An 18578-nucleotide genomic window follows, 5' to 3' on the forward strand; every position below is an offset into this window, starting at 1 on the left:
ACAAGTCCTTGCAAAACAACTTGAACTTGTTATGCAACCAGAATACTGACAGCTCATTGCGAGTAGGTGACAACCCGCATGACGCTCCCCGTGGGTTTATGTCATTTTGGAGGTATATCTCTCTTGTTTTCACGATACAAGTCACAGTTGGATCTATGACTCCTTTTACTGATCTCAGAAATGAACGAGAGTCACAGACACTTGATACAAGGAACTTTAAAATATTAAAAATTAAAGTGTTGTATGTTAGATAAATAGACTGCGAGCAGTCTCGTATTTTTCTTTTGGGTCAAAATAGGTCGAGAGCGCATGTGAGGTGCTCCGGACAGCCTCCGCCCAAAAGGGGCTCAGCTCGTATATGAAAGGGTAGGGGTCTCGCTAGATGACGGTATATGAAAGTTTAGGGAAATCTGTCATTTCGGTCTTTACTATGACTTAAAAGGGCTACAGAAGGATTTTATGGCTGTGACAAAGTCGAGAAAATTTTCTGGTTTTATGATTTATTCACATTTAAAAAACAGTGCATTTACAGCAGTTAAAAGGGATGTAAAGGTCTGAAAAAGAGGTGAGAAGAAAGGTATGTGAAAGGGATACAATTTGTCAATTGATGGTATACGAAAGGGGTACCTTTTTTGTCAAAAATGGTACATAAAAGGGTAGGGCATCCAATATACGTCCGCGTGGAGTGATTTAGTATCCATGCTACTATACCTAGTCCTGAACTAATAGGTTTGTATCTTTACTTCCGCCTTTTTACGTGTAAGGTGGGTCCGGGTCCCTCGGGTAGGGGTCTGCAATGTAGAACAAGAATGTGATCGTCAAGCTCGCAGTTTCCGGCCCCCAGTACTCCTAGTGACTGCAGAATATTTAACATAACAACATAACAAATTTGTTTACTAATGTGAATCTGATTGACACTCAGCTAAAAAGCTATGTATTTTACAGGAAACCTCACAATTGAAAGGATATATACAATAAGAAAGATTAAAAATAATTGTCTCTACTAAAAATCTCATTGTATTAGTATAGAAATAAGGGATAAAAAGATAGCCCTAATAATACATCTTAAAAGTGATACTTAATAAAATAAGTCTTTATGAAATGCGGATTGCTGAAATTACAATCTAGAGAGGTCTAGTTTTCTGATGTTGTTTTTGGAAAAGATTTAGGTTGAACGCCGCCCTTCCCCCTCCCCAGTCTACCGCTCGGCTCGCTTCGCTGGCCGAATCTTTATGCCTTTTCACTCCGTTTTTTGCCTTTTTTTCGCCCATAGCGAAGCCTGGTCCCAGGAAACCTCTTCCCCAGGGCGCTTTTTCGAGGTTGGGTCCCAGGTAAACTGTTTGTGCTATGATCATCTGGTAATGAGGTCCATAACTTAGCTTGCTGTGTAACACCACGATCTTAGTCTGTAAATGGTAGTGTTCACTTTCGTTACAGTCAAAATGTCAGTTCCTTTGAGGTTATAGATCGCCTTCCCGGTTAATAAAATCCAAATGACTTTTAGGCGCTTTATATCTATTTAAATCTTTGCTATTTTGAAAAATTTTTAGGCCGATTTGGGCCATGGGGGACTTGAAACTTAAACTTTCTATCCACACTTACTCCGACTAAGGTCAATTTCGTTTTCTATTGCAATAACTGGCACAATTAAACACAGGATTTTCTGTTGTCTTTCTTAAGACCATTACCTTGTATTTCTGGTGATTTCGTCTCATTTCGTTTTCCTCGTACCATTTGTCCATATATCCCAGGGACCGCGGAGCAAGGTGAAAAGTGGGAGGGCTGACAATTAAAATTATTTTTTTCTAATAAACGACCAACATACACTGTCACTTCAGATTCAATGCAAGAAAAGACGCGATTAGAATTTTAGTATAGAAAATACTACACCGAAGTGATCTGAAAAATTTCTAACTATGACCGTTCACTGTTCAAGTAATGTAATTCTTCTTGCCATCGAATATTTCAGTGATTAGAAAGGAGAAAGATAAAATATAAAACTTTTATCAACTCAAAACAACTACTCACCTTCGTTTGGCTTGAAAAAGCTAGTAATTTTCTTCATTTCGTGTGATAAAACTGATAAAAACTCTGCCGAAGCTGGAAGTACAAAACACGCTGCCGAACGAAGCGAAGGGGTGGCCAAGGCATGGCGTTTGATCAAGGGGGAAGTCGGCCCCAGGGCACAATTACCGCGAAAAGCACAGGAGACCCACAAAATGCCTGGCGTTTGAAATTAAAGAAAATACGGAGAATATAGCGGAATATAGACGGAAAAAAACTTGTTTCAAGTCTTTTTTTTATTTTAATTATTTTTCTTTTTAGCACAAAAAGTGGGGGCGGGGGCGCAAAAAAGTGGTGGGGCCGAGGCCCTACCAGCCCCTCCCCCTCCGCGGTCCCTGTATCCTACCAAAATCTGTGTTAATAGCCGCTTCAACTTCCATATTAACCGCATCTCCGGCTTAGAAAATTTGTGTGTCGTCAGCATAGGTTGAAAGAGTGGTGTGCTTCATTGCGCAATGCAGGTCATTCTTGAAAATATTGAATAATAGCGCTCCCACTCATGACCCCTGGGGAACTCCTTTAAAGATCGACTGCCAGGAAGAAAACGTGTGACCGAGTTTCACGCGTTGTTGCTAACCCGATAGGCAATCGTTAATAAAATTAATTGTTTTCCCATCAGCTCCATATTTTCGCAGTTTGAGAACAATCAGATCATGTGGTAGCCTATATAACGAAATCTTTCGACAAAATCCATAGAGACCAGCCCAATTATTTTGTGTTTGTCCAGCTTTTTTCTCCATTGTTCCGTCAAGCTCAAAAGCGCAGTATTGCAGCCATGGAACTTGCGGTATAATGCAAACACAAACTCAGTTGATAAAGGTCGTTAAAATGTGGACAAATTCTAGTATGACCAAGCCTTTCAAACAATTTTGATATTAGGAAGGTTAAATTGATAATGTCCGATAATTTTACTTCGTCAAAGTTGAATTTAGTTTAGAGTCACTTTCTTATTTTAATTTTCACTAGTTACTCAATATTTTTCCGCCATTTGCTGTTTTCTTAATGTATCTCCACAGAGCAATAACGGATAAGGATGTGTCTTGATTTTAATTTCAGTTCACGATCAATGGATTTAAATTAAACAACCTGCTAATGGTAAGTATTTCTTGGCCACAACCTTGATGCACGTTAACTGGTAAATGTCATACTGAAATGTTTACAGCAACTGTGAACTCAATAATTAATATTATTGCGGAATGAATCTCTAAGCGATTTTAAAAGGTGCTTATGCATATAGGTGATATCCACGATATGGAGAAAACAGAAAAATTCACAGGCAGATATCCAATACACCTCATCTTAACAGCCGTGTCAGTGGCATTGAGCTTGTGAATGTAGCTCGTTGACGGACAGAGAAGCAATCAGTTTGTTTTTTTTCTCTAATTGTAGTGTTCTAAGCACTTCTTTTTTCTGTTGTGCCTCAAATATAGTGCTTTAACTTTTTAACTAAAATCGTCACTACCCAGATCTGGGTAATGCTTCTGATTGGTCGTGCCGCGTGGGAAATTTGATTCAACCAATCAGAAGCACTACCCTGATCTGGGTAATGGGCGTCATCAGTGTGGAATTTCTGCGCTCGCTTCTCAGACGTCATTTGGCGGGGAAACCAGTGGTAGCGTCGCCAAATGTTGGCTGTTTCTCAGGCTAAAATAATCCGCACGTTTGTCCGTAGGCACTCACAGAAGATCTTCCCACATGTGTACCGTACGCCTGCAGCCGAAGCCCTTTCTTGTCAGAAGACTCTTCGAAAGGGGCGACTAAATCTCTGTTAACTGACAGTTTCTTTCAAGAAATCATTGGTTCAAGAGGAACTGTAATTTCCTGGCAGCCTTTTGAAGTAAGAAAGACGTTGTTATACACTCTTATATGGCACAGCTTCAGTGTGTATCGAGAGTGGAGGATTTATTGCTATCTCATGGATTTGACAAAAATAGGTCCTCCGTGCCTCACGAGCAGGGAATTCACTCAATGAACAACTTCCCCGTTACGACCCGTTAAAAAAACATTTACTGCCCGGGCTGTAATAGGATATACGTCTGTTGTCCGGGGTTGTTCCAGGAAATACCAAATCCCCTGACTCTCTACCCCCACCCTTATCTTGGCTTTCTGTAAAAAAAAGTGCATTATTTAGACCATTAAGGTCACTCTAGATATACTTTTGCGCATCAAACACCCTAGAACATCGGTGATTTTTTCACCAGGTACCGCTGCAAAAAATAGGTCTGACTACCACCTGTAAGACCAGACAAAAGGATGACAGTTTTATCGGTCTTCATGGTTTCGAAATCGAGTACAGACCGAACTGTGGTAAGTCTTTAAAGTATGTGATCCTATATGTATAAAACGACGTAAGCGACGATACGCAAATAGACAGTAATAATCACAGGCTACATTTCGGCGGTTCAACACCGAAGTAATGTATTAGAATCTATACGGGTAATTAAACTTAGAACAATAAAGCCAATATATACAATAAAGTATCCTCATATATATCCTCAATAAAGTACACAAGAGACAATGTTACTTGGCGTTCATAACTTTCTGTCTTCATGCCAAATTTCAGTCCGGTTTGAATGGTATAACATCATCTGACCTCTCCCTGTTTGGCAAGAATGTTTTAAAATATTTTCGCTTGTCCCGACTGAGTGTTAGGCTACTAAGGGAAAGTTCAACCATAGCTTACTTACTTCTCTACTGTTCTGTCATTTTTTTTTTCATCATTTTCCGAAACTACAGAAGAAGGACCAAGAACAACCGCGATCAAAACGCTACGCGTCGTCGCCAAGTGCAAGCCACTGGCGGAAAAATTTGTGAAAATTTTTGCAAATTGGATAAGTCAACAACCAGAAGAGGTTAATCAGTACGCGGACCTGTTCAAGCGTACGTCGTATTTTAGGTTAGTTTGCTGAATTAACTATTAAGTTTTATGTTGCAAACTGAAGCACCGTGCTCGAAGAATACACAAAATGCAGAACTAAGTATGGTAGTTGGTTTAATTCACAAAATTGGCTTTTTAAGCGCAAACCTCCGGCGTGAGATTTTCGCGTGAAGACAAGGACTTTTCGCGTTTCTCTCCATTTTCACTCTCCGTTTTCTCCTTGCGCATGTTCCAGAACTTTCATTTGACCGCTCGTGCGTTCTTGGCCTACACAAAAATACAGGCTGTTTTGCAGTAAAAAAACAACATGACTTTTCAGTTCGATGTAGGCTGATGTGACCACTGCCCTTTTGTAAACAAACGACGCCATCATTGGTCATTTGATCCTGGCAGTTATGGCAAAGATTATGTACATATATTTAAACAGTACTATATATTTTGTTTTACATGAATTGAAGGAGCTCAGATGTAAGGGAGATAAAAGTAATGAGTACGCAAGACCAAAGGTTTATGGACATCGCGCCAAAAGTTTACTACACCATATGTAACCCAGTCAAGGTATGCAGTGAATACCCAGCTGCCTAGGCGTTCTCTCTTACCCCATTGTCCCGCGCGAAGACTAGGAAAGGGTAGTCTCCCTCGCACACGCCACAGCGAGAGAGAAAAGTCAAGCGATCGATCGACCGAGCCGAGAACGCCTACCGACTAGGCTGGTGAATACCGTTCCCCGTCCCCCCACTTACAGCCCCGCTGTTATAGGGCTAGGCCCATTTACCTGGAAATAAAAAAGACACATCCGAGTATAAGCCCCGGGTATAAATCAACTCTAGTTTGTACTGAAATTGATTCAATTTATTATGATATTTTGAAACTTTTAAACATCAGTAAATGCAAAGCGTCCTGAAAGCGTGTATATTTTTATCAGCTCTGCTATGGCTTATTTTGAAGCGCTTTTTTATTTCCGGTAAAAAGCCCCCTCGGATATAACCCTTTCCGTCTGTAAGCCCTCTTAAAACCCCTTAAGAAGATGTAAGCAGCAGTTAAAAGTCATCCTACATTTCCTCTAGTAACCTTTAATTGATATTGTTATATAGCTGGAATTTTTTCCCACCAGTGCGCACTCTCATAGGTTACTTCGAGGTCAAATGACATCGAACAATGAAAATGTTTCTCGCCGAAATCTCCGTGCGGGCAACAGTGCAAAATCTATGACGTCAGAGGGTAACGTTGCAATGTTACCCGCCGACGACCGCCGTTACGGCGAGGTTAAATGAATTTCCAGCTGACACTGAGATTCTCGGGATATAAAATTAACTGTTTCCCTCGGGACCGAGTTTGACTAATAGTCGCGGGTCGCGGGTCGAGGGTCCAAAGTCGCGGTCGCGGGTCCAAAGTCGCGGTCGCGGTTCCAATGTCGCGGTCGCGGGTCCAAAGTCGCGGTCGCGGGTCCAATGTCGCGGCAGGAGAAAATGATTTGGGGTTCGAGGTAACTGAGTGAAAACGAGTGATATGAAAAAAATATAAAGAGAAAAAAATCGTTTTTATGCATGATACTCTACGGTAGCCAATTTACAGGTTACGGATGTTAGAGACAACAAAATAATGTCTCAAGAAAAGACGTAAAAGAAAAAGCTGGCCGACTTTTGTGTTCACCGCAAGTTCATTTTGTTTTCTTTCTATCGGGCCCAGTTATGTATAAATTCAGCTTTGAATGTACTTATGCATAACAGTATGTGATAAAAAATGTTACCATGAGTCACCGTTGTTTTCTTCTTGTCTATGAATTGCTCACAAATTCTTAGGGGTGCATTCGCTGAAAAATGTGCGATACACTTCATAGACTATAAATTATAAACGTTACAACAACTTAAAACCTTTTTAAAAAAAGGCTAACACGGGCTCGAAAAGCTACGAGTCTGTCGGTAGAAGAAACGAGAACTGTTTCAATTTTAACAAATGTTTTCGGCAAAAATAAAGAAAACACTTGTTGAAAAACTTCCTGGTCGCAAACTCCCAAAATAAACTCTTTGCACAAGTAACTGGAAAGAGGAGGAGAGACGTTGGGCTTGAAGTGCCAGTAAAGTACATTCAAGCGGGTATTCGAGCCATGAATTTAATATAGAAACAAGTAATAATCCACAGCAAGAGGGGATAAAGCTCGAGTTTTATCCTCTCTTGTCCACAGAAAGGAGTTTGTTCCCACTAACGGTTGAAATCCGGAATCCAAGTTCTACCAAGACAGAATAGATCATATTCTCTTGGTTCTACTGACAAAGACTTGAATCCAGTACCTGGAATCTGGAATTACTTACCTAATTTATTGTCTTTTCTTAGCTCTAGTGGAGTTGATAACTTACCGTTTTCAGTGTCTGGTTTACTTTCTTTTTCAGCTTCATGATCATGATATCGAGCGTTATTATTTCCTTATCTACTTACTCACTTGGTTATTTACGATATATGTTTTCAAGAGTTGACTGAGACGCACATTGAATGGCTTCCTATTGTCAGGTTGTCCTGGTTGCCATTTAGGTGAAAGAGAACAAGAAGTTATATTGAACACTCTGGGTTTCCGTCTCAGTTGTAAAAAGAAAAGCATTAAGCGAAAATCTTGCTTCGAGAAACAGACTCCTTTCTGTGAATTATTACTTGTTTCCATATTAAATTCATGCCTTGAATGAAGTTTCATGCGCCTATTTACATTTTCTTTCAGTTTTGTCGAAAACATTTGTTAAATATAAGAGTTCTCGTTTCTTCTACCGACAGACTCGTAGCTTTTTGAGCCCGAGTTCGCTTTTTTTAAAAAAAGGCTTTAAGTTGTTGTAACGTTCATAATCTGTAGTCTATGAAGTGTATCGCATATTTTTCAATAAATGAACCCCTAAGCATTTGTGAGCAATTCATCGACAAGAAAAAAGCAATGGTAACTTATGGTAACTTTTTTATCAGATACTGTTATGCATAAGTATAACTGGGCCCGATAGAAAGAAAACAAAATAAACTTGCGGTGAACACAGAAGTCGGCCAGCTTTTTCTTTTAGGTCTTTTCTTGAGACATTATTTTGTTGACTCTAACATCCGTAACCTGTAAATTAGCTACCGTGGAGTATCGTGCAAAAAAAGAGTTTTTCCCTTTATATTGTGTTCATATCAGTCGTTTTCACTCAGCTGTTACCTCGAACCCCAAATCATTTTCCCCTGCCGCGACATTGGACCCGCGACCGCGACTTTGGACCCGCGACCGCGACATTAGACCCGCGACCGCGACTTTGGACCCGCGACCCGCGACCCGCGACCCGCGACCCGCGACTATTAGTCAAACTCCTCGGGACCAGTCATTAAGTGTTTGATATATAATTCTCTCTTTTTTTTCTTTCTTTACGGCAGGAACTTTTCGTTATAGTCATGGAAGATTTCACAGATCATGTGACTCACCTCAATACCGTCAATTATGCCCCGCAGGTTTGGGACCAGAAAGATATAAAGGTTTGAATTCCATTCAGTTGAGTTTTAACGCTGACTAGGTAAGGTAAAACGGGCAAAAAAAATTAATAGACGTGCAACTTGTTTTGCAACATTGCTGCAAAACGGGCTGAAAAGCTTGCCTAGTCCCTATGACTCTTCCACGCGGCCGATGAGTTTCAGGTCACGTGGATCCGGGCGTGGTTCGATAACTGTTTGTCTCGGATACGCGACCGAAATGCATTGACCGAGAAGGCGTGGAAAAAGCCGAACAGGGATGCTACGTTGCGCGTTTTACCACCCACGTTCAAACCTATCTTGCAACAAATCAGGTTTTTGCAAGTTGTGGAATATTGACTTCTCATTGGTTAAAATTATGTGGGAGACACGCCATACACGGGAATTACGTCACTCGCTGTAAAACAAGTTTGCTTTGGGCCGGTAAAACGGGCAACATATCATGTACAGATTTTGCTACAACCTGATTTGTTGAAAGACAGTTTTAATCGGTGAGTTGTAAAACACGCAACATTGCCATTCAACTCGTTTTGGAGCAATGTTGAAAGCAAGTTGCGTCTTTGTTGCCCGTTTTAGCGTGACTTTAGTTCGTGTTGGTGCTGGCATTGAAATGGCATGTAAATACAGTACTCGCTATTCAATTTTTTGAAACACTTCTAGGTGTCCTATAACGTATAACAAAAGTAAAAGTAAGAATAAAATAAAAGGAATCGGGCCTGTCCGGGAGTCGAACCCGGGACCTCTCGCACCCAAAGCGAGAATCATGCCACTAGACCAACAGGCCGGCGACAGCTTTTCGTCTTTTTGTTATATTTTTATAACTTGTTAAATGCCACCTGTCCGGCCCCTGAACTACCTGTACTTCCTTCTAATAACACAAAACAGCATTTTTTTCTGTTGATTTCCTCTTTCTTGTTTTTTTTTTAAAGAATGTATTTATTTGTTTGATTGTACAGAAAGAATGGTGAAAAATTACAAATACAGCACTCATCTACTTGCAACACTAGCTCTGATGACGTATTCCGGTCCTTATCAAATCAATTTGTGAATTGTACATTTGGAGACATGATCAAACAGGCAAATCCAAGTACAGCAACACTGTATTGATTTGGTCTGATCGTTCCCCCCTTTATATAACCAAAATTTACCTCAGTCAAGTTTTCTGACTTGTAATTGGCTCAACAAGGTTCAACAAGTAATGTAGCATCTAGGTATAGCTCTCATTTTCTCAGTGAAATAACAAAATTTCAAAATAATGAAGAATTCTGTCCAAGTTTTACTTAAATGATCCCTCGAAAGAAAGAGTTTGGACTGGTCTACATGACCATTTGCATGTTATTTATTCTCAGCCGTATTCTAATCGCTTGATTCTTTATTCAACCTTCAACCCCAAAGGTTGTGCTTCGAGATATCGCCCGGTTTCACAGCATCCACCTTGGTGATGTAACCAGCCTCACCTCAGAATCATGGATGTGTGTGATCAGTGGTGGTGTTATAAAATCGTTAAAGGGGTTTTGGCGAGCTCTCTTACGTAACAGTCACATGACGTTTCCTGACATCTGGACACAGAACAGGTGACGGCAGAAAGCTGTTTCCATTCCATAATATATGAACCTCTATATGGGTGGGTGCTGTGGATGTCGTTTTCGTCGTGCGTTTTATGTCAAATCGTTAGTTCTCGAAAGAAATCTCGAGAAATCGTCCCATGATAACGCTACCAGCGGGCTCGAGCAACCACGATGATGACGGAAGCGAGGAACTAAAAAGAAACAGGTTAAATAAGCAAAATAAAACTCCGAACGTGCAACATACTTTTTGGTGTATTTCTTGGCCTTGATCTGCCGTTGATTCCGATCAAGTTATCGGGATCAGTGCCATATCAATAGCGATCATCAACAGCGTTCGTGGCGACTTTGATTTCGTCGGAAATACCCATGGAGTCTAAAACCTACAATAGTCCTCTATCAAAAACGCTGAAAAATGACCTTATGTTTTCTATTTTAGGACGCGACTTGTTGGTAGTTTTATTGACAACCTTGACCGCGTGTGGCAAGTTATCGAACCATTTCCTCGAACCCTGGTTCACTATGATTTTACTCCAAGAAATGTGTGTTTACGTAAGCAAGAAGCAACTGAAGAAAGACACAATGATCACCTAATAACAACCAATAGATCAATATTCCGACAGTCTTGCATTTACGACTGGGAAATGGCAACAATTCATGTACCTCAACACGACGTGGTTGAATTCCTCGCTTTTGTGCTCCCTGGAAAATGTGACGTCACTACTCGCACGAAATTAGTGCGCTTTTACCAAGAACAACTCGAAAAATTCAGTGGAAGAACTTTTGACAAGAATCAGTTCATGAACGTTTTTAAAGCAACGTGTTGTATCTATGCATTGCACCAGCTTTCCCTGAAGACTGTAACACACTCAGTGACTCGATTACCTTATTTCCAAAGAGCTGTTGAGTCACACATGGGGTATTTGGAGGAACTAGAAGCAAGTAGCTGTCTCGAGTTCCCATATACTGGTCCCTCAAACTAAAACCCACACTGAGAATCCAGAGAACAATCACGAAAATCACTCTGAAGATACTAGACAAGAAAATGCACGGTGCACGTGCGATGGTCCCCGTTGAAGGACGTTAACTCGTGTTCAAAGTAGGGAGGACAGGGAAGTCCAAAGCTCTCGTTTTCTCTAATTTGCCATTCTCGCCTTCCACCCTTTTTTAAAGCCTTTTTCGATTGCGAAATAAGAAGCATTGCTGCATAATTTACCTCTATTTCTTCCGCTTCCTGCCCTTCCAGAACTCACTCCTCCCGATCTTCCGGCCTCTCTCTCGTCCCGTACCCCTCCCGCCCCCTATTCTTCCGCGCTTTCGCCCCGTGTCTTCCCCTAACATACAGTGACTCTGTAAACTTTCGGAAACCTGTTCTTTCAAAATTTAAAATGAAACCCAATAGAACGAACTGCAATTAAATGAACTAATACGATCTCGATAAAATGTCTCTTTATACCTTGCTTTACAGGAAAGAAACAATCAACACAATTTCCATTTTTGAAATTCTTGTGCACAAAAGGCGTTTGAGTTTTTAAAAATAAGTTAACAACTTCGACAATGCAGGACGGTTTAAGGCGCAGTTGCCGTATATGAAGAAAAGATTATTAAACCGGCTGCCAGCTAGCATAGTGAACGAGGATTTGTACAAATAACTATAAGAATCCGCTACATTCCTAGACTGTGAGCAGTCTCTTGTTTTTCTTTTGAGTCAAAGTTTGTCACGAGCACGCGTGAGGTGGGATGGGCGACCGGTAAAGACGCGAGGAACGAAGGCGGAAGCCCGAAAGAAAAACGAAACTGCGCAAACTCTCCCTCTTTCTACCATCAATATACATAATTTTGCTTTTTCACTCGCCGCGCATGGCTCTCAGAAAAGAAGGACGACCGCTCGCAGTCTACTACATTCCGCTACCTTGGGATACCTCACAAGGCACGCACACATCATGAATAAAATGTTCTTTTTTGTTCCTGGGATCGTAATGTGTTTCCTTGTGATCTGACTTTTTTGTGGCATTGTCATAGCAAATTTTAATCAAACTGTGTAGTACAGCGACCGGGGGGGCAAAACAAGAGGCTGGCTATAGCGAATCATATTCTCGGCGGGTATTTTGGACCAGTTACTCGGGTTGTTTACCATTTACCACAAATTACCGGAAATTCCTGTTGGGATGTAAATGGTAAACGTTGTTTTTGGTTTGTCCCACTGGAAAATTTCAGGGACAAACGGAATTTCTGAAAAGGTAGTCCCGTTTTCCTCGTTGGGACGTTCCGAATGGAAATTTGTTTATCATTTACAAGTTTCTTGAGGTTTCGTACTAGTCTCCCTAGTTTCATGTTGTAAGTAGAATCCAGTCTAACGAAGCGCGACAATCCGGAAATTTTAGGCAAATGGTAAACGACACGAACGAAAATTCCCAACCAAAATAACCGGAATTTTTTTTTATAAATGGTAAACAACCCTGGTTACCACTTTCCTTTCCGCGCTCCACCACTCGTTGTTTGGGCCCCTCATTGTTTAGGTCTCACTTACCAATTTCGTCTTTGCTCCTCTCGTTTTGGCCTTTTTTTCGCAACTTACGTACTGAACCCGTAGCTGAGGAAACAGCCGCCGAATCGTAAGTGGCGTTGCGAAAAATCGGCTGTTTTCTACCCGTTGGAAACCAGCAGAAAAGCCAGTGGCAGCGATGGCCCTGTATAGAGGTGAAAAGTCAAGACAAGACCGAAGGAAGATACCTATATACTATAGTCTGCAGAGGTTATTTTTTTATTGAACTTCCAGTTCCATCCTGGATGGGCTCGATGCAAAACGAAGGGGACGAAGGAAAAAATGAAAAAAGAACGCTTGAAGACGAGGCTAAATCGGCAATGACGTCACACGTTGCAGGCGGTTGATTCAAATCAAGTTTTGCCTGTGGCAAGAGGTTTTTGTAACTTTAGCTAAAATATTTTAAAGATTTCAAAAAGATAGCGTCAAGTTGACAGCTGCACATAATGAATGAACGTAAGAAATTATGCCGCCCTAGTAATGACAATGATCTGAGTAGAGAACCTTTCAAGGCAACAAAAATTTGGAACGAACTCATCGAACATCTGCGAACGAGCGTCGAACAGCGTCGAAGAAGGTGGAAGTTTCAGTACTACGAAAATTGTTTTCGTGGTGGTGATGTGGTTGAAGTTCTCCACACTTACGTCCAAAGCAATCCTGATTTGTCTAAGGATGCTACTCGCAGCCAAGTGCGTTCTCTCTGTCAGATTCTGCTGGAGAAAAAGGTCATCGAGTGTGTAACTTCAGATGGCGGTAGCGGCAAATCAAAGAGAGACAGCTTCGAGGATGGAAACAAGTTGTACAGATTTTCGCCCGGTCCATTTGAGCATGTTACTTCTTCTCCTTCTCAAGTTGAGAGGAAGATAAATAGAAGAAGAAGTTTGCTGGGAAGAAGCGAAAAAAGAATAACGAGAAGGATGTCGTTAAATTTTACTCCCAGGGCGCAAACGAGATTGGCTGATATTTTGTTAATGCCATCATCCACTTTGCAGTCTCCTGAAGTTCATTGTTCGAGTTCGCTAGAAGTACCAAAGAAGAGAAGAAGACTCAGTTTGGACGCTGGGCTTGGTATAAGGTATCAGAACAAAGACTGGCTAAAATTTATGTTCGGCCTCCGGTGATCCTTATGATTTATATTTTTTATCATAGCGTTTATATTCTGGTTTTTGCATAAATGCTAAAATCATCATACATTTACATGTGTTTATATATAATAAACTTTTACGCTCAGGCCCTGCATTTTCAACACTCTGAAGGATCGAAAAATCTGAAAATTTTGACAAATAGTGCGTTTTTTAGATGAACAGAGAAAAGAAGAAGGAGACTAAGAGAAATGGTTGTTTAACACGTGTTCACAAAATCAAACTGGCCAAGTTGCAGTCTGAAAGGCAAGATCCCTTTCAGCATACATGTATTTCATTATAAAATAGTTACTTACTTATTCATTTATTTATTCATAACGGCGTAAAGTCAATCACTGCATGTCCATAAGACACCATGCCATGCCATTCGGGTCTACCGGTACGTCCTGTTCCTTCTGTTTTCAAACAGTAGTGTAGGAGACTGCAAGACCAACTGCTTACCGTCACCACCCAATGAATAGCTGATGCAAGGTCAAAATAGTAGACAGCATTGTCATGAGAAAAAAATAAAATCATTTGTGTGACTTAATTTTTTGAAAAAACAAGGCTGAATAAAAATTAAATAAACAGTAATTTTCATCCATAAGAGAAGACGTATTTAAAACAGAGAGGAGGGGTTTCATGAATTTTTGTGTATGATGTAGGATGATCCCGTGCAACACCTGAAATTGCATCATTTCTTTTAAAAACAGAAAGAACAAGCTGGCTCTTCTGTCTGATTCAACGTCTGATCGCAGTAATGACAGTGAGATTTGGTTTGAAGTTGCATTATCTGAACTCCTACAGCTCACAGATGTTCCATTTCTGGAGGATATACTGACCCCACCATTGACACATGATGGCCTGGGAGTGATAGTCATATCAAATAATATTCCAAGATCATGTGCTGAGAATTTGCAGTTGAAACAGAATGCTGATAAAGAAATAAACAGTTCAGAATTATGCAATGTTTGGTTAACACCAGGGATGGAATGCATTCATTTGCAGAAAGAACACCCATTGCCACAGCGTGGGGACACAGGCTTTTTAAACACAATAAATATCAAAGAGATGGGGATCCAGCAGATCCTTGCAGAGTATTATGGATCACTTCTTGATTCGCTCATTCCCACAAACTTTGCAGACTTAGTTGATGGCATGATTTGTGCTCTGGCTAACGACTGCTCCAAAGTTGTTACATTTCTGCCACTTTTGGCAGTGATGCTACCAGCAAGCCAGCAAGAACACCTCAAAAAGTTGTTAAGCTTCATAGGGAGGTCTGTGGACACAAAAAGCGGACGATTTATCGTCAAGAAGTTCATGGGAGCTATCTTACCGAAGACCATTCAAAATAAGGTACATAATCTGTTCTTTTATTCTGTAGTTATGGGTAAAAAGTCAAAATGCAGCCGAGTACCAATTACATGTGTAAGACAAGCATTTAACAACAGCACAGACAAAGTCATGCACAGAATAGCCTAATAGCCAGCACTGTCTTGTGTGTGTTCTCATTATCTACCCCAATACATGCAACACAGCAAAGCAATTGCAATCACAGGAGCAAAGTCTTATCATCTTCATTTCCTTGTAGTGCCTCTGTGGCTCTGTGGTTTAACCTCCTCTTGCAGATTTTCTTTGAAAATCTTCACAGCCATTTTTGGGAGCATTGTGTGACATCCCAAAAATGGCTGCAGAGGAGACTAAGGTAGAAAAGGCCACACTATTTGTCCTTCCCCTCCATATAAAAAGTAAGATTATAAAAGTAGGGTGAGTTTGATCGTCCGGGTGAACGTAGTCCTGAATAGGACTGTTGTTGTTGACAGTGACTGACATTTCGACAACCTGTGAGGTAGTCATCTTCAGAGTCAGAGTCCTATTCAGGACTACGTTCACCCCGACGATCAAACTCAACCTACTTTTGAAATGACTCCTGGATTCAAACCTTTCACCATAAGATTATAGTCAGGTTCAAAAATCCTTCTATACCATGCTAACCAACCTATATTTGCCTGTGCTCTGGGAACCTATTCACTGGCTGCTTTATTTACCACTTACTACACATTTCAACACAATTGTTTTTCCATTTCCAGGATGCTGGCCAGCAACTAGTTTTGTCCATGATAAAACATCAGAAACAGATGTTTACAACACCTGCTCATCTCAAGGACCATTTCAAGAGAAATATGTCTTGCACTCAAAGGGGAATGTGTCCACTCCTACAGTCAAAGATTTGTCACCAGATATCAGCTTTGGAGTTCAAACACCAAAAGCAATTTACAACCAACCAATCTTTGGGTGAACTAATGACTTTCATTATTGACAATTTGCAAATGACGCTTAAAGAAAAGGAAGAAAGGCTGAAACTTTTCCAGAAACACCACTATGATATTTTTATACAACAGTTCCCCACTGGACAATTGTAAGTAAATTTGTCGTGTGACAAACGAAGCTCACTGTAAGGCTGAATTCACATTGTGATTTAAGTTTGATCCAATGTGTTCCACGTCATCATAATAGTCATTAATTTATGAGTCTTTTAACCTTGACTGATCAGCTTCTTACCAAAACATCTGCCTTAGTCTTGTAAACAGTAGACAAGACAGGCAGTGGCAACAATTCAATCTTTGACCTGCCTAAGAGGGTAAGAGGATTACTTAGTTACATGACTTTCCCTGCTTGAAAGAAGTTATGGAGTATTGGTGCCTAATGTGTGAGTTCAAGCAACATTTTGGCATTTTCATCATAATTTTTCATATTTTTGAAGACGTGAATCATGATTGAAATTAATAACATTTACACTTGTATTAAAATGTGGGTTTTTAATTTTCCATATTTTTCATGCATGCATCAAGCATGTTTTTTAAAGGTATTTAAATTATTTTTACATTAATAATAATTTAAATGGCAAAACATTTTTAAGAATCATTTATTGTGAGGTTTGTTTTGCCTGTAAATAGCCTACTGTGTGAATATTGACTATTTATACGCACATTTTTGAAATTCTGACTGGCAGCCAGCCAATTTAGTATTAAATTATTGGCAAAGTGATAGTAATAAATTATTATGAGGTTGTATTTTTATGCGAAATCCACAGGATCTACCATTAAAAAGTAAACTAAGCTGCATAACTGTACCATACAGTCGAACCTCTATGTGTGACCTTACCTCCTATAAGTAGCCACCAATAAAGTGCTGGCAGCCGGCTGAAAAACCAGCTACTTGGAGGTTTGAGCCGTCTACTTTTTGGAGAAGTAGGGTATAGTGAGAGAGTGAAAGCCTGAAATTGTTTACAGCACTCAGTTATCAAGCCGCCTACGTTTACGTCATAGCTGTGTACTTTAAAACTTAATGAGAACCCTGCAATCCAAACCACCAAATTTTTTCAGTCAAAGTCCTATAGTTGGAATTTCTTATAAACAACTACCTTTCATAAGCAACCACAGTCTCAGCTTGGGGTGCGTGATGCTTTTTATACCTTCCATTGCTTTATAACCTCTTGTCAGTGACCGCTTGACACACAGCCTCATCTCCATGCAAAGTATTACAAAGGACTTTTAGTGACAACGTGGAACTACACATATCGTAACTTGCATGCAATAAGTTCCTGTCCAAACAGATGTGTCCAGACCTTTGTATTATGTTCCATACACAACTGGTCTATTATGATTAGAGGACAAAATCATGCAATAATTTCATCCCTGTAGTCTTCATGGACCTTTGATGCGCCATAAAAATGATCTGAGTGATCTTGGATTATAAATCCTGATCTGGATCATCCCAAAGTTTCCACTCATTGCTGGAAAATGTTGTCCAAATTTGATAGAAATTGCCCATCGCCAATGTTGAGGAGACAGGAACGTCACAACGAAGGAACTCTAACAGCTTTAATGTCAACGGAATCGCTCGTACAACAAGATGGATGCGATAATCACACACACAAGGGAAAACCGGCGCGCGCATACAATATAACACAATGCCGCAGGCACTGCCTGTTGGCGCAACCTCTTCTTCCGCGTAAATGAATGCAAACTACCTAAAAGGTTAGAACCGAGACGAAAGATATAGTGTCATAATGGAAAACAAAACCTGATAACAAACAGACTAAGGCCTAACAGTCACTGCAAGTTAAAACTTATCGCTGCAGGATAAAACGTAACGACGCAAAGGCTAAAATCTAACATAGTCATTTAAGTACGAAGGTGGTTTGCGCTGTCTTTGAGGTCTTGGACCAGGAGTCTCAGGAGAAGAACTGGGACAGGACGGCAGGGCCTGATCTGGGGCTGTCGCACTGGTGCTGGGCTCCCCCTGTAGAACAGGTAGTGAGGGAACGCCAATGGAGGCTTCAACGGTAGTGTCATCACACGTGGACGAAGGGAATTGCTCCTCGTCAGACGGTACCGAGGTAAGCTCAGGCGGCGCGGGAGGAGGTGACTCTGGTAATACTGAGGCAGCAGGCACAGCGGGGGTTACCGGAGAAGGCTCATCATCCTGGTCTTGAGAAGCCGGAGGACCAGAATGATCGGCCACTATAACGGAGGGAGAAGTAGCGTAACACTCGGACAACTTGACTTTGTAGGAGGTGGCCCTCAGTTGTGAACCACTGAACTTCTTAACGAAGCACCAAGGGAAGTCGATGGAAACCACAATATAGCGATCACGCGCGCGAGACTTGTCCTTATCGGAAATGAGGTATACAATGTCGCCAACCTGTAGTGAAGGCGTGTTTGGAACAAGACCGCGGGGGTTCTTAGACTTCTCACTGGGGGCATGGTTAGTGGAACGTTGCTCGTGTTTACCAAGTATGAGGTCGTAATCAGACAACGGCAACTGTTCGTGGGTGAACTGATTGCGTTGAGTCCACAACTCGCGAGATGATAGGCCAGGAAGGCGAAGACGGGAGTTAAGACGGGCAGTGGCGAGAGCAAGAC

The 18578-nt window shown here is 40.9% G+C and overlaps 2 protein-coding genes and 1 non-coding gene across 3 annotated transcripts; 2 read left to right on the forward strand and 1 right to left on the reverse strand.

The window, feature by feature from the left end:
• Window positions 1–3045: 3045 nt before the first annotated feature.
• Window positions 3046–11958, forward strand: LOC140935714 (uncharacterized). Its single transcript, XM_073385287.1, has 8 exons — window positions 3046–3159; window positions 3737–3901; window positions 4266–4371; window positions 4801–4960; window positions 5401–5500; window positions 8327–8425; window positions 9815–9993; window positions 10424–11958. Exons 1-8 carry the CDS (start codon window positions 3157–3159, stop codon window positions 10965–10967), a joined length of 1356 nt encoding a protein of 451 aa, XP_073241388.1. The 5' UTR covers window positions 3046–3156; the 3' UTR covers window positions 10968–11958.
• Trnap-ugg (transfer RNA proline (anticodon UGG)) lies at window positions 9132–9203 on the reverse strand. Its single transcript has one exon. It is a non-coding gene; the product is annotated as a tRNA-Pro (tRNA).
• A 923-nt stretch (window positions 11959–12881) lies between the features above and the next one.
• On the forward strand, window positions 12882–16591 carry LOC140935715 (DEP domain-containing protein 7-like). Its single transcript, XM_073385288.1, has 3 exons — window positions 12882–13604; window positions 14364–15006; window positions 15741–16591. Exons 1-3 carry the CDS (start codon window positions 12976–12978, stop codon window positions 16071–16073), a joined length of 1605 nt encoding a protein of 534 aa, XP_073241389.1. The 5' UTR covers window positions 12882–12975; the 3' UTR covers window positions 16074–16591.
• Window positions 16592–18578: the final 1987 nt, after the last annotated feature.

Source organism: Porites lutea, chromosome 4 (assembly GCF_958299795.1).
Source record: "Porites lutea chromosome 4, jaPorLute2.1, whole genome shotgun sequence".
NCBI lineage: Eukaryota > Metazoa > Cnidaria > Anthozoa > Scleractinia > Poritidae > Porites > Porites lutea.

What these genes read in the sequence shown, in the direction of transcription:
- LOC140935714 (XM_073385287.1), top strand. An exon ending in TTTCCTGGCAGCCTTTTGAA is followed by an intron (nt 3,902 to 4,265) that starts GTAAGAAAGACG and finishes TTTTTTCACCAG; the next exon opens with GTACCGCTGCAAAAAATAGG. An exon ending in CGAGTACAGACCGAACTGTG is followed by an intron (nt 4,372 to 4,800) that starts GTAAGTCTTTAA and finishes CCGAAACTACAG; the next exon opens with AAGAAGGACCAAGAACAACC.
- LOC140935715 (XM_073385288.1), top strand. Translation starts at nt 12,976, where the DNA reads ATGAATGAACGTAAGAAATTATGCCGCCCTAGTAATGACAATGATCTG. An exon ending in GACGCTGGGCTTGGTATAAG is followed by an intron (nt 13,605 to 14,363) that starts GTATCAGAACAA and finishes TTTTAAAAACAG; the next exon opens with AAAGAACAAGCTGGCTCTTC. An exon ending in CGAAGACCATTCAAAATAAG is followed by an intron (nt 15,007 to 15,740) that starts GTACATAATCTG and finishes TTCCATTTCCAG; the next exon opens with GATGCTGGCCAGCAACTAGT.